At 39.9% G+C, this 16,108-nt stretch overlaps 1 protein-coding gene and 2 long non-coding RNA genes across 3 annotated transcripts in view; 2 read left to right on the top strand and 1 right to left on the bottom strand.

The window, feature by feature from the left end:
- Window positions 1-549: 549 nt before the first annotated feature.
- Fic (FIC domain protein adenylyltransferase) lies at window positions 550-2,814 on the bottom strand. The gene is made up of 4 exons (XM_070664524.1): window positions 2,500-2,814; window positions 1,689-2,361; window positions 1,398-1,604; window positions 550-1,272 (listed from the first exon to the last, which is right to left on the bottom strand). The coding sequence occupies exons 1-4, from the start codon at window positions 2,798-2,800 to the stop codon at window positions 921-923; spliced, it is 1,533 nt and encodes a 510-aa protein (XP_070520625.1). The 5' UTR covers window positions 2,801-2,814; the 3' UTR covers window positions 550-920.
- An 835-nt stretch (window positions 2,815-3,649) lies between these two features.
- LOC139107070 (uncharacterized) lies at window positions 3,650-6,276 on the top strand. Its single transcript, XR_011546462.1, has 4 exons — window positions 3,650-3,780; window positions 4,049-4,106; window positions 4,197-4,401; window positions 6,140-6,276. It is a non-coding gene; the product is annotated as an uncharacterized lncRNA (long non-coding RNA).
- Window positions 6,277-6,414: 138 nt separating this feature from the next.
- Window positions 6,415-16,108, top strand: part of LOC139107071 (uncharacterized) — a 31,490-nt gene continuing 21,796 nt past the window's right edge. The window contains exons 1-2 of the long non-coding RNA XR_011546463.1: window positions 6,415-6,506; window positions 6,648-6,805. This is a non-coding gene — a long non-coding RNA (uncharacterized lncRNA). The remainder of the gene's footprint in view (window positions 6,507-6,647; window positions 6,806-16,108) is intronic.

The raw sequence follows: 16,108 nt of genomic DNA, 5'->3' as shown, positions 1-16,108 counted from the left end.
CAGTCGCGTCGCGGCAATGCAAGTGTGGCTTCATATAAATGCGGCTTGGCAGGCGCTAAAACTCGAGCCATAAGAAACTGACCAATCGCAGTCGAGTGACTACCATAGACTAGGACTGAAACTGATTCGACCGAATCGCCAGTTAGTTCAATCAAAAGCTAGATGCAAGAGGAAAATTTATTTTATATGAATTCGTACTGAAAATAATTAGTTAATTCAGAAATCAGTCAATTGTATAAGCAAAAAAATAAAATAAACCTGTTCATCCAGCGTAGATTAAATTAACCAGATTTTGATTTAGGTAGGCCTCAATTAGTTATAAATTTAATATATATGCCCTTTTGTTTGTAATAATGCGTAAATTTAATCGACGCACAGCTTAGCTGTTTCCTGCTTTCTTTTGTTTATAGTTAAAACAATTACAACGATTTATCTGTACATAATATTGACCCTCCCTAAAAAAATACTAATCATACATCTAATTATATTATATATTATAATAAATCCCAGTTTTATCCTTAATTGTTAATTTACATTAACTCCAATTAATTAGTTCTCAAATAAAATTTATTTTTAATATAATTTGCTATTACACTATATACATTATAAATATAAATTAAATCTATATTAAATAGAGAAATGGAAGAGAGATTCGTATTTACATAAACACGCAGTAAAATTGGCAGCTCATAAACAATACATTTAAATCACACGTTAACAGGCACGAAGCAATTATGCTTCAGCTTGAATATTACAGATAAATTTAATTTAAAAAATTGTTAACTTTCCTCACTTGATATTATTGTTAAATCATGTATGTTATTTAAATTTAATTTAACTTCCATTAAAAAATTGTAATCATTAATAAATAATTTAACTCTTTGGTCTCAACAATACTTCAAACAATGCAAAATAAAATTTCAATTATTTTCTAGTATTTCATCCTCCAAAATAATTGTATTGTGCTTATCTGTGAACAATGTCTCTTGACTCAGAGCAGGAACTTCTCGGGAAAATTCGCTAGTCGCCCATAAGAACAAATCTAAAGTCTGTTCTGTGCATTCTGCTATAAATCTCACAAATGGTCGAACGTCTCCTGCATTGGCCAGCTGCAAATACTCGTAATATTTATGGCGATGTTGTTTGTGAATAATAACAGGTGGATATCCAGCTTGCATGAGTATCATGTTCATAAGCAGACGAGACGTTCTTCCGTTTCCATCAGTAAACGGATGTATGTGCACCAGTTTATAATGTGCAAGAGCCGCGTACCTATAAAAAATTTCTCCGATTAACATTCTTTGCTAAAATTTATGAAAAATTCGTCAAACTTATAAAAAAAAAAAAAAAAGTAGATGCAAATAAAAATGTGTAGAATAAATGTAAGTTTTGTTCACCTCACTGGATGCATTCTAATGGCTTGTTCACTATTTAACCATAATATGAATTGTTCCATCAAATAATGTATGTCACCAGGACCTGGAGGTATATGGCCACCAACGTACACTTGAGTTCTCCGAAATTGACCGCCTTCAACAGGATCTACATGTCCCAGCACACGCCTGTGTATCTCCAGTATATCTTTCATAGAAATGGACCCTACTCTAAAATACATTTATACAATAAATTATCAGCAATAAAAATAGACATTTTAGTATTTATAAAAGAATTATGATGTAGAAGTTTACCTATTAACCAAGGTCGCATTAATATATTTCATGGCAGCATCTAATCCAAGAATTTCATTGTGTTCATCAATACTCTTTCCAGATACTGCAATGCGCGTTTCTACTATAGCTCTTGTTTGTGCCAAATTCATAGTATTCCCTTCAATCCCGACTGTATGATAGATATGTTGAAAGTATGCTTCCTTTTTAGCACGTATTAGTGCAGCATTGTTGTCAGGTATATTAGATAGAGTATTTCTCTTGTCATCAATTCGTCTGAGCATTACTCTATCATGTTCTTCAACTACTCGAGCTGTCCTTTGACTATTTATTAATGCACCTACATGATTTGGTTCATAAGTTAAAGCACGTACATAAAACTCATTTGCCTTAATCACATTGTTCTGCATGTGCTCCAAAAATTCTCCATAATAGTTCAATATATCTGGATGACAGGGTGCTAATGCTACTGCATGCTGGAACAATTTTATAGCTTTATCTGGCTTCCCTGATCGTTTCATCTCTAGAGCTAAGTGCAAAGATGCCAGGGCCTCTGCTGTTGAGGCTGTACACCGAGCTTCATCAAGCCCAGTATTGCTCCCTGGAATGGTGAGCATGTAGTCATCATAGACATTCAACAGGCTTTCCGAGGAAAGGGGCACAAATATAGAACGACCGTTGCGAAACTCCTGCTCTAGAAAGGAATAAAATAGATTTGTGATTTCATGACCATTATTTACAACTAGCAAAACGAGAGTAATCTTCTGTCTTGTTAAAAGCAGAAGCGATCAAAAATGAACTTTTTAATACAGACATTACAGCTGCAACTCACCCGAATAATCGGCGCTAATATATTTCGTCAGCAACGTACTAATGACGGCGATAGCGATCCCAAGGATGATAACAAGAGGGACGAGAAGCTTCGGTGTCATATCGTACGTGTCATCCCTGCGCCTCGCATTCACGTGAGTAGCCTTCGCATAATGCACACAGTAGCGGTAAATCCATGTCGGCAACATCCCTCTAAACGGCGACTGTCGACGATCTCTCTCCGTACGGTAAAATGCGACATGCTTGTCAACCGTGTCGATGAGGACATACGTATATTGTACAACCCATGTGACGCGGCACATCGGTCGTGTCACGTTTTCGCTGTTCCTCGCTGATGTCAGCGCGACGTGCTATGTGGGTCGCCGGTATTGGCTGGTTCCGGGCAAGTCGACACGCCATTGGCTGCGTTCCGCGAAACAGCCGCTCTGTAAACTCTTGCATCTGATTGATGAATATTTTCAGATCTTAAAGAATGTTTCAATCAGATGCAAGAGCTCACTAAACGCTCCTTGAACGGTTGCACTTTTAGATGCACTCATTGACTTTCGCATTCCGCCGTTTCGCACGTCTACCTCTACCTTGTCGCGCATCGCCGAGACCTCAGACAACTGATATATTTTTGAAAAATTTGACAAAGTACCTGACCGAGACTTGTAACATGCGTCTAGATTATAATATTTGCGGTATACTTTCGCTTTTTATTGAGACTGACCGGTCGGTGCGTTTTATTTCATCGTTCCATATATCATTTCTTCGTTCTGTTAACGTTCTCGTTTAAATTTCAGCCGTATCAGTTGCCGAGCAGCGTAATGATTCCCGCTGAAAAGTGTGAGTCGCGGTTTCCGTAGAATAAGAGGCTTCGAAGAGCGAAGGTTGCGCACACAGAAACGCAGCACTGAATGTATAGATTCGCAGCGACACACGTACGTGCCATCTTTACGGGTGTGCGTTTCTCAACCATAAAAATTCGGTGACTTCACGAGATCGACGTTTGTTTTCTGGCGGATCGAATAAAAGCTTCCGTGCTCGTCTTCGTCAATTGTCGTTCTCGTCGCGGTAAGTATGCATGCCTTTGAATCGAAAATGCGGTGATTATGATCGTAGGGTCGAAATATGTTGAAATCTATGCTCGTTTCGTTGCAGAAAAGCATGAGCGTGAAAAATAATTCGCGGGTGAGGGCTGTAAGAGTCAAAGGAATAAACTGCACAAGTATTAAAAATGGCAATTTTTTCATTCTCGAAGAGCGTCGGTCGACAACGGCACCGGGAGGATAAATCCTGGGTAAATCTTACACTCTTATTGCATTATTATCATTGTGTAAGGATATGATTTTATGGATCCATACATAAACCTGAGAGTAGCTCTTAATTATGATCAAAGTCTTTATTAAAGCAAGTCTCATCACGAAATATATTGAGCGAATCTGACTTTAGAACTGTGATCGATAAATAATATATGCAAATAATTTGATGTGATTAATTATTTTAATCTTGATAAGTATACTTTCATCAAAGCGACAATTTCATTGCTCTTTAACGTTTTGTTCTAGATACTTTTACATGTCTCTTCTAATTCTTAAATTTCCAAGGCGACATCGCCGTGGTGGAGTAAGTATCTTCTTGTTAAAGCTCTCCTAAAAGACATGATTACGGTATATGATATTTTTGTATATCTAACACATACGATTTTTATTGCAGCTTGACGTCTTACTTTAATTCGTAAAGCAGGCATGCTTTCGCTGCTAACACGCGAATAAACTTGCAAAGTCGAAGAGCCAGGAAGTACCTCGCAGTCGCATTTACCTGTCTTAGAAATGCTGCGGGATTTTTCCATTTTTTGGACAATGTTACATGATGCAGAATTTCCTAATTTCCTGGTTTCATCTCTTCAAATGACAATACAGTAAATATTATTAATTTACATATTAATTATTAAGTTAATGATTCAATACTTGCATTTTTTAAAATCATGAATTACGTATACGCGATCAAATTGGTGCATTAAATACAAAGCCAGTATGTTAAACTGGCTAAATAATTTTATTCATTATTGCATGCTTATTGTATATGCAAAGGTATAATTTTAATATTATCGCTCTATCGAATATATACCTATATGATCGTCGATCCGGAATTTTATCACTATGATTTTTTGCGAGTTGCGACACACGACATTGCTGATGCGATAAAGATGTACTCACGATATTGTAACGAGTTCTCTAAAAAGACGAAACATTAAAAATAACTAAGGGTCTCTGTATGATTAGCTGATGATTAGATAGTCATCGTAATTGTTGAGATCGAGGATGTAGGACGAAAGGAAGTCAAATTTTACGTAATTTCTCCGTTCCTCGGAAGAGCGATTTTCGTTTCCTGAACGGCATTGCCAGTTCCACGTCGTAGAACCGTGTAATGAGGATTTCTTGATCAATCGATCTTGCACCTGGCTGCGTTGCATGACAATTACGCGATCGATATTGACAGAGTTCCTAGATAAATTCATGTTTTAAAAATTATTTTTTATCGTTCGGTATAATAATAAAAGAATTTATGCTATTCAATATTAAAAAAAAAAAAAATACATTGCACACATAAACCACACTTTCTATGTATAAAAGGAATTATTTTTCTTCGTCAGTAATATGTGCAAGATGCTTTAAATATTATTTAATACAACGATATATTTTAATTTATGGAGTAAGAAAATTCATTATAAAAATAAACTCGAAAATTAAATTGTATTAACTTTTAATGTCATCTAGTTACTTTTTAATATCGATTCTATTAAAATATTAATTGTGCATGAAAATATTTCATAAAAAAAACTTTTTTGTGCAATGTATTTTAAAAATATGACATAATTATGTTATATTTTAATCACCTGACAGTCTTAGTTGTCGGAGAATGGTCTTCTGATCGACACGTAAAAGTCTGAAGAAGTCGCGGTGCTAACTGATAAACATCAGCTGCTGCTATATGCAATTTGTGCAGCCTGTTAAAAAATAAAAAGGTGTGTCCGGGTGATTTTGAATAAATTACAACGTGACAGAACTTCTTCGTAAAATTTCCTTTCCCTTAATTGGCGCACTTACTTAATGTTGTACATGCCGCCAATTTCTCCGTACTTTCGTCTAATTATTTCAGCTTCGACCATAGCCGTAGTCATTCGCATTGCCGTCGCGATCTCGTTCACTATCTATAATAATCAGCGATGCAATCACCTTGCACAAGTATTTCGTATGGCGTTACTAATTGGCGCGTATTTTAAAGCCGACCAAAAAGTCGCAGAATAAATGCGAGAGTAAAATTGAAAATTCAATACGGAATATGCAACCATATGAAAATAAGGCCGAGGGGAGGGATTTATTAAATTGTTAATTGTTGAAAATTTTACCACGAATAGTAATGAAAATATAAACTTATTAAAGCTGAATAAAACTGAAAAATTTATCTTTTACGTACAACAGAAAGATTTTTAAGAAATTAAATTAAAATTATTTGAAATACGATTAAAAAACTGTTATTAAAATTTATCGAAATTTGGATAGTTTTTAGAATAAAATAAAGATATCATAAAATATTAAAAAATTATTTTATACCGTGTTTTTTACATTTTATACATTTTTTTTTTAATTCTATAGATACGGTCGCAGATTCTGGAGCATCCTGCATATATTACCACGGTGTGATCCGATATGATCGAGTCATCTTCAGAGTGGAGATAATAATTGCTTTTCGACGACGCGAGAATCCACGGGTGGTCAAGGATTTCTCCAATAGTGATCCTCTCGCGAACCGACGGGGCGAGCAAACGGTTTATCAGATTTCTGCATTCAAGGGACGTTTGATACATGGGTTTCTTTTGACTTGACGTTAGGCCCTTGTTAATCTGGATCATCAGCCTGCGCCGGTGTTCTCCCAACGACGTCCATTCGTCGCAGGGACACGAAAACGGAAGTCGACCGATGATCATTCCATATAAAACAACTCCCCTGTTAGTCACATTAAGTAATATTTAGATATTGCCTAAAATATTATCTTTATAAATTACATTAATAACTGAAGTACATAATGAAAAACTGCTAAATTAAGTATCTGATATTATAATTGTTTTAAACAATTTTAATGACATAAATATTACACTTACAGACTCCATAAATCCACTTCTGGCCCGTATCGTTTACCTGCGATGAAGAGCTCGGGCGCAGCATACTCTGGAGATCCACAATGTGTTCGCAATAGATTGTCACTGGCATAAATGTTGCTGAGGCCGAAATCTACGACAAGAAACGTTCGTCAGTGAATCGGTGAGTTTTGTTTATAAGAAAACTTTTTATTTTTAACTTTCGATTATTGTTGAATCGCAATCATCGTCAATTTATGATTTTAAATGTATATATCATGATTTATGTAACAAAGCAATATAAAATTATTTTCGCGGATAGAAAATGTCAACCAAATTAAAAAGATTTAACGTTTTAATAAATTAAAAATTAACTTTACAAAGATATCGATAAAATTAAGAAATATATTTTATGTTTCTATTTGGTTATTTTTGTTTAAAAGCCTACCTTAATATCAGATATAGCAATAATCCGTAGCAATATATAACAATAATCGAAGGTCATTAAGAATAACGGGCATTATATTTCTACGTAATTATATAAATTGCGGCCAATTTCGTCGTAAGTGCAATTTTTTATGCGGAGCTTTGCTGGGCACAGGTGGATCTGATTTCACGCTCGAAAATCAAGCGTCACGCGAGCGGAAACATTATAGTTGCGATTTTCGCGGTGCACGCTAATCTACGTGGTTCGATCGATGGCGATTGCCACAATCGCCGCGACCATAATGTTCTTTAGTCCCGCGCGATATGTCGACGTCCGTGTACACACATCTGCCTCTCACCCACTATCTTGATTTGTTTCTTGCGCTCGTCCTGCAGTACAATATTCTCCATTTTAAGATCTCTGCAACAGGATGATAAAAATTAAAAAAGTTAGTCAACGTTTTTTAAATCTGCAGGATTTGAGAAGGTTTTATGTCTTGTTCTACCGATTATTTTTGATTTTTGTGAGATTGTTGTATTCCCGATAGATTAAGGATTACGAAGGCGGAGATTGCAGGCGGGTGAACGCGAAAAAAAGCATGTATGCATATGCAATGCATGTACAGTTTGCACGATCACGTAGCGCGTTCGCGAGATTAACGCTCTCGGCGCAAGAACCTTGTGGCCCTGACCATCGCGCGAAGGTCTCTTTGCTCGTATCACCGTCTACGAGCGTGGCTCGCGGACCTTGCAAATTGTCGTTTCGTCTACACGACGGCCTCTCGGCCTTTCGATAATGTCAACTCCGTTTCTCGATCTCGCATATTTGATAAAAACGTCATTTTATTCGTCTCCGAAATTTCACGGTGCGTGGCGATGTGATTTTATTTTTGTCGAAATTTAATTTCAGACCAATGCTGCATTTTTTTCAAAAGCATAAGTTATAACACGAATTATACACAAAAGAAAGTAATCTTTTCATTTTTGTGATATTTTTTTCTCGGGTTTGCGACAATAGAAAGATCATGTTAAAAGAGTATCTTCAATGTAGTATCTTTAACACTAGAATAACCAATCACGGTAAAATAACGAGTCTCTAATTGTCTGTTTCAAGTTGCCGATTACTTTCAAAGGTATTTTTATTGGGACTTTCGTCATGGAAATATGTATTCCGTATAGATACAAAGGATATGTTAGTATGTCCTGTATAATCGATCCTCGATTGCGCAGGATATCGATGTGAAGGGTGATATTGAAATTTCTATCTAAGGCAAGCTATCATCGGGATCGGGCGGCAATGGCCCTGCAGCTTATCCGTGGCAAAGACCTTGGGACCTTGAAACACATCATTAAAATCACATCGCCAGCGCGCGCGATGCGAGAGTGGAGTCAGTATGCGCTTTGGGTGTCGCTAATAAGTAATAAAAGAGGACTCGCTCCTCGGAACACGTGCCCGCGGCGAGGTTAATACCGTCACGGGATGCAAGCCCGCTCTCGACGGGGTCGTTACTCGTTGGCAGAATCTAGAACGTCTGTAACATTTTTCTTTATTCCCTGCTGCTGGCCACCTTTCGTCGAATCTCGAACCATCCGAGTCCCCCGAGCGAATTCCTCAGAACGTTTGTCCAAAGAAAAAACGCGGTGATAAAACGACGAACGGATTCCGTGACGTTTACCAACGTGAATTTATCGATAGCTATATTTACTCCTCCGTTTCTCTCGGAGATCCTTCTTTCTCCAATCAATTTCAATTACGCCAAGACGATCAATTTATTAATAATACGATGGGTCGGTAAAAAAAAAAAAAAAAAAAAAAAGAAACAAGAAGTAGGACTTTCGAAACACAATAGAGAAGATAGTGTACCAATTCCGTATCGCGACGGATCTTCTCCAATCATCCCACGTTATCAATTCCAAAGTAGTGTCCGGCCTAGAAAGTCGAACGTTAAAGCGCATTGAGATACCCGGGGAAGCGTATCTGCGTACCAATAATCAAAGGACGGTGTGTACGGTACTCTAATATTGAAACGTGAGTATCGCCGGTTTCGAGCGGATGCGTCGAGTGCGGCCTTCGAGCGATGCGTTTCTGCTGCATCCTCGACTGCTGCGGGATAATAGTCGAAACGACCCTGAAGCCGAGGCCACGGTTGTTCGTTGGCCTGGGCGATTACGTTTCTTTTCCATCGTAGAAGCCGCGCGGCAGCAACGCACGTTCTTGGGAGCGCGCGTCCGCGACGAACTTTTGCGACTGATCGCGCGGGATCCAATTAAAGATGCTTTTACATGAGGGATTTTGTCACGGACAGGCCCCGCTTTCTGAGCATCTCCTTTAGCTTCGCCATCGTAAAATCCGACGGATTTCGTGGTACTCTTTTTACCTTTCCCTCGTTATACTCTTCAAAACTCACGTTTATCGATTCGTTCTATTCAATCTCGGTCCGAGCCCCCAAAATTTATAGGAAAAGAGCGTTTTAATTAAACTTGACGCGCGGACTTTTTTTTTTTTTACTTTACTTTAACCGATAATAATTCGATTCCTACGGTATACAGTCGCACGCGCAGTCGATTAGTCAATTAATTTAATACTTTTCCAATTGTGTTACGTTCAGGTTTTTCTGGTCTTAATATTCATGTTCCTTTACCGTTTTATAAATGATAAAGTTGAATTTAACGAAGCAAGTCATTTGCACTTGTACCGTGTTTCACCCTCGAGATATTTTCCGGCGGAGCATTATAATTATCAAAGCAGATACGATCTGTTAACTCTAATACTCATCGCTATAACGAATTTTTGGCGTTATATCGTTCAACCTACATCTTTCTTTCTCGTAACGACGTACTCCGTTGGCGGTTATCGAAAAATCAGCGCTTTTTGCGCTCACATTCGAGCGTAAAACACGAACTTCCGCGATGGGCATCTTTCCTCTCACACGCAGCTCTCGCTATTATTGTCCGTTCGCTTTTATCGCCGCCACAGTGTAATAATAAACTTCCCCTCCCCCGCCTCAGCTCTCTTTACGGTGTGAAAGGAGAAGGGAGGGCGATCTGAGCGTGGTGTACCTGAGGGATATGGGAGAAATATCGCTGGGACGATTTTACGGAAGGCTACCCGCGATAGAGCCGTATCCTGTTACGAGGAAACGTAAGGCGGTGTGACGCGCGAACGATTATCTCGCAGACGAGACGAGCCACCTTTGATGTCTTCTGTGACACGAGGACGTATGCCCTTCTTCGTGATCTTATTCAAGCACTCCCGTCTTCCAAGTACCCTTTTGAAAAACGTCGTCTACACCGAGGGACACTTTTCCCTTGAAAGAAAATCGGAATTCTCGCCGCGACCATAAATTTATACTAATTATTTATTTACAATTGTTTATCGCGATCTCCGGTGTAATTAATAAAATTTCGCTAGCTACTCATCATGAATCTGCACGAAATTACCAAGCAAAGTACGGACTTTGTTAATTTACTTTACATTAAACTGTTAGTTTCAACCGCAGCTCTTCTGAATCATTTTAGTTTTCGTTATTATTAACGTGATCCTTTCGGCTCTAAAGTCAGATAACGTTTAGATATTATTATTCAAAGTAGGGTTATTATTTCATGTTTTTAGATTTTATCTGTCGTATTGTAACACCAATGTAATCACTTTCCGGCCGGAACGCAGGTGGCGTTAGCTATATAAAATCATAAATACGAATATTTAACCGTCCATGACATTTACAATTTCTCGGTAGCCCGAGACCCCCGGGACCACGATCTATCAATGCGTTTCCGCTACGAGATAACGGTCGATAGCTCCGCACGAGGGACTTTTTAAAGTACGCGGCGTGAACACGCGGCGCCCGACGAAAAGCCCCGTCTCGGGTGAGTTTATAGTCGAACGCTATAAAAGCGAAAGAGCAATATAAACCCATATCCGGGCAAGCTTGCAGCGGAATGGCTAGGCTAATCTCAGATATCTTTCATCTTTTGCCGCTTCCCGGCCGGCGATAGACCCTCGGAGTACTCGGAGTACTTCTGGTAAAACCGCATCCCTCCTCCCCTTCGCCCCCCCTTACCATCGTTCCGGCACCTTGTTTTCCGTCTTTCGTCCTGCCGATATATTACCTATTTCACGTCTCCATTTCTACTCACCTCCGTCGACTCGCGGACGAATCCCCCGACGGCAGCGGCGATTCTTTATAAGCTACGAATTCCCGATTGATCGTAAAAAAACGACGTTCATCGACTCGCGCGTGTCTGAGAAGCTTCAAACCCGGCGGTTTGCAAATTGGTCGATTTTTTGTAGAATCCTCGGGATCTTCAAGATCGTTTAATTTAACAAACTTTCCCTTGCTTTTTTTAATGACGACACGATAGAATTTAAAGGCTAAACATTTTTTTTTTTTTTTTTTTAAAATAAAATCTGATTTTATTTTATGTACTATCACCACGTTTAATAGCATGAGTAACGGTATAATCGTATTGATATCTGATAATACGTTGTTACATCTAATACATTCACCTGATATTTTAATATTTCAACTAACGAACCCCGCGACACGTTAAATAATATCGTCGGCATGGCGTGACTGCTGACAAATGTCGAAACTGGCGAGCTTGACGGAGAGTGATCTTGGTCGTTCGCTAAAGAAAGGGGGAAACCAAAATCAGCGAATCTCACGCTAGTCGAGGACTAAAGGGAACGAAGTCTTCGAAAAGGACTAATTTACGCTGAGATTGACGCTCTCTCGCCATGACCTGACACGTTCTAATGGAAAAGATGTGTCTCTAATATCACCGACTGATCGACCATTGGGAAACTATATCCATTCGCGGTAAATCCCATCGGAACAACTTTTCGGCTTGCTCGCTAGTTCATTCGCCGATACAGCTGATTATTTTTCTCGACCCTTTAACTTTCTTCACGCGCGAAAAAGAATTGCAAAAGATTGTTATTGCTTGAAAATTATTCTGAATTTTGTCGTAATTTAATCACGGGTCGGATCGGTCTCGCAGACTTTACATTTTGTAAAATTTAATATAATAATATCAAATTTTGATGTTGCCACAAAAGCGGCGGCTTCTCGCGCGTCCTATCAGGGGGGGTGTTCGCTATCGGCGTTCGTGGTACAATCTCTTTTCCTCGAAATTGGATTTCCGACTCGACTGGCCGCGATTATACCGTCGCATCGCGTACACGCTGTGAAATTTAACGCTCGCAATTACGGATTCCGCGTTTTCGCGCTCGACGCACACAGTAGATATATTCGATTGCAAATTGATCGTCCGAACGGAGGCTGAACATTCGCGAAACGATGAGGATTAACGAGTAGCTGTAATTCAGCCCGTTTTGAAGAGATAAAAGTAACGAGCATTTTTTCGTTTATCTGGGAGGTTGAAAATGACGGCTGGGTCTCGGAATCGCGAAAAAACATACTCGAGCGTCGAACACGATGATGTTCCGTTTTGGGAGAAAACGCCTCGAACTCGGCATCTTCGAGAACTCCACGCGAACTCTGTTTCTATTTTCCATTTTTTTTTTTACGCGAGAAAGACAGCGCGCAATTGACGATCGGACATATTGCCGTCTCACTTTTTTACACGGTTCTCTCTCTCCCTCCTACGGCCGAAATCTCTAATGGTCAGTCTAATTGCGGAGTCTCGGGCGTGAGGATCGCTCCGCAATTACTCGTATTTTCGATCGCGAATAGGATAATCTCGCATACGAATGAATGTCGACATCGTCGACTCGGAAACGAACGATCATTTTATGCACTCGTGTGTCATTTTAATCATCGTGCTTCGTTTTGCGTCTCGAAAAAGTGTTTCGGAAAGAAAAGGTTATGTCCGGCGGAACGCGCGGGGGCGTCCGATCTGAATTGCGCCCCGCGTCTAATGTTACCAACTTACTGCACTCGTCATCTACTTCAGCGACATTCAGCGGATTCCGGCAACCGCCATTATGAGAGCATCAGATCCGCACCTCGCGCGTCTTCTTCGTCGCGGCCGTGACTCTCATCCCATTGCGGAAAAGTGACTTTTAAGGAACTCGAGTAAGATGATTATTTTTCGCGCACGGCGAATGTTTCATATCGCGGCCCGTCTCGTTCGCCGTTTGATCCAAGTTGCCGGCATCGTTTGATCTACCAAAGAGAATTGATCGAGGAATCGAAGGTGTTTTTTTGGACCTTGCGTTCTATTAGACTGTGTCGAGATCGAGGACGACTCGAGTGAAGACCCGGCGCGGCAAAAGTAAGCAACGCTATAAATATCGAGAGTGCAAAATTATTCAATAAATGATCGTTTGTCGCGCTTACTTAATTTTAATTGTAAAAACTAACCGCGATAATCCACCGTTATTTTTTCGGTCGTTCGTCTCTCGAGTGATTAGTGAAAGTGAATATAAAAAAAAACAGTAGTGTGATTTAAACTACTACAAGACGTCAGGATAATCCAAAATACTGCCACGGAAGGATGGAAAGAAGGAAGGAAGGAAGGAAGGATGTCGAACGCCGTCGGCCGTAGATCACTCAAATGTAATTATCCTAAAGAATCTTATATAATTAATTAATGTCCAAATTTAATGATGCGTGCGCTCCGTAATTTTTAATGTATTAAAATACTGTCATGAGATTTGGTTCATCTCGTTGCTGTTTAGCAAAACTGTCCAGCACGGAGCCAGAAATATAACACTCGAAACGTACTCGGTACTAGATAATTATTACAAGCTGATAACGAGCTAGAAAAGCTAAGATATCTAAAAGTTTTTCGCCGCGTACTGAATCTATTGCGCGTTCTGACCTTATGCAATGCTCGAGTCTGCTGGTCGCCGAGCTCAGCGATCGCCGAGGTAGTGTGAGTACGTGCGTTTGTTTACATCGGCTGACAGCCGTCGCAATCCAAGTTCGCATGGTGGAGGACGCGGGGGCGGCGGACGGCGAGAACCGAGTTGCCTGGAGAATTCGGCGTCGAGCGCGCGTTAGCTAAGTCAGTAGTAAACAAGTACGCGGCGCAAAACATTTAGATATCTATTTATAGACATGGTCCGCGCTGGTCAGTGACTAGACGACCGATACTAGACAGATATTGTTTTTTTAAATGACAACTTTATAAATACTTTCTTATAATTTATCGATCGACGAAACTAGAGATCTTCAACGAACATAATATTTCTAGATTTTTACATTATACATATTTCCCGAAAATTCCGGTCGGGATAGATATGAAAGACTTTTAAAAAATGTTTAGTGCACTAGAAATCAGATTTAAATACATATATCGTTCTTGCAATAAAATATCAATCACAACGAAACGCGAGGAACCTCGAATATGCGTGCGACGCCTAGGTCAGGTTGACTGGCGTACATCGACCCTGAGGAGTCGATAGCGTCAACGATGTTCGACGTCGCGATGCTCGCAACAGCTCCCTCGACCTCTCTATCTGTACGTTGAACCTGAGGGGTTCGGTACGTCGCTCTCGAGCGGCACAATCGCACCCCTTCGGCTCCACGACCTCCCGGCAACCTTCTTTACCTCCTCCTTCTCCTCGTCTTCGTTTACTCTTTTTTGGCCTCGCTGTCGTCTCTATCGCGCCGACTTCGGCCTTTCGTACACGTTCCACTCGCCTACGCACACCGCGAAAGTGCTCCTAACGTCGACTCGCCGTTAATTCTCCGCCTCGACGCGCCCACGATCGTGTTTTCGGCCTTAACCCCTTTGTTACGCGATGAACACGAACGAAGCAGATACGCTACTTCATCCCCGGCTCGCTAGATTTATAAGCTATATAAATAATTATCGGCCGTAGAACGTGTCTGCGGTCTTTAATAAACTTCGGCGATTAAGCCCACCCAACTTGCTGTGAGGAAGATTGTTTCGTGGTTGCGTTATCAGCATTTTCCAACGCAAACCATGTTTTTGAGAAATACTTGGTCGGATTTAAATTCATCTCTTAACTTATTCTTTTTATGCTTTTTACATTAGTTGATATACTTGCCTTCTCCGTAACTTATTTTTCTCTGTAACTATACCTTTGCTTATTATAAATTTAATTCTCTTCTATTATATTTAACTCGATCGTTTTGCACGTATAAGAAAATTCAAATCAGATTTCACTGGAAGTTTAATTGAATATACATAATTAAATGTTGCTGAATTTTTAATAGATGTATATCATTTCGAATGAAGTATTTCGACATTTCTCCCTTTCATAGACACTGTCGGCTTTAATATCGATTTCGCGGCTTGAAACCACCCTGAAGCGCCCCGACGAGGTACCGTTCGAGTGTATTTGACTGGAAATTGACCCTTAGGAACTTTTAATGGGCACCCTGCCACCCAAGCCTTTTCCGCTCCTCCTTCTCCTCCTCCTTCACGTGACCCTTCGGGACAAATCTTGTAAAAGATTTTCACCGAGCGCACGTTCGCTCGGAAAAACATTACTTTTCATTAAAATTGCAACCCCTCCCCCCCTCCCCCTCCCGTCATCTCTTGTGCAAATCTGATTTTATATCGCAACAAATCAAAATCTAATACAAGACGATGCAGCAATCTCACCACGTCCCGTACTTTGCATCGTTCTCTTATCTGCTTCTGATCCTGTCTCGTAAGCTAACGTATACTATCGATCTTAGGGCTCGCATTTCCATTGTTCTCATTACGTTTTTAATTCTTCTGATTTCGATTCTTCTCTCTGCCGCGTACGTGAGTATAGGTCCGACGCAGTCCTTGTACATTTTTATCTTACTTTCTATCGTCGAAGATTTATTGTTTCAAATGATATCTCTCAGGCAGCCCAAAACTTGGCCTGCATTTATTACCTGTGTAATTACCTCGTATAATAAGAATTTATTCCCTGGAAATATGTGAGATATTTTTCTATTCCCGAATCGCCTGTAAAAATCGTGAAGAATTGCTTATGCAACAATAAGCTACGAATTTACGAAGCAGAAACGTGAGTCTAGGTAACGTAGAGGGAATCGATCGCGAGGGGGGAAAAAGTGAACTTGTGTGTATCATTAAAGCACCCGCAGAATTATCGATACTTTCCTACCGAAGTTTAACCACCCTCGCTGTT

Source organism: Cardiocondyla obscurior, linkage group LG12 (assembly GCF_019399895.1).
Source record: "Cardiocondyla obscurior isolate alpha-2009 linkage group LG12, Cobs3.1, whole genome shotgun sequence".
Taxonomy (NCBI): domain Eukaryota; kingdom Metazoa; phylum Arthropoda; class Insecta; order Hymenoptera; family Formicidae; genus Cardiocondyla; species Cardiocondyla obscurior.
Note: the sequence above shows the minus strand (reverse complement) of the source record. Positions and strands in the feature narration are given on the sequence as shown.

What these genes read in the sequence shown, in the direction of transcription:
- Fic (XM_070664524.1), bottom strand. Translation starts at nt 2,800, where the DNA reads ATGTGCCGCGTCACATGGGTTGTACAATATACGTATGTCCTCATCGAC. An exon ending in TATTAGCGCCGATTATTCGG is followed by an intron (nt 2,362 to 2,499) that starts GTGAGTTGCAGC and finishes ATTCCTTTCTAG; the next exon opens with AGCAGGAGTTTCGCAACGGT. An exon ending in ATTAGAATGCATCCAGTGAG is followed by an intron (nt 1,273 to 1,397) that starts GTGAACAAAACT and finishes AATTTTTTATAG; the next exon opens with GTACGCGGCTCTTGCACATT.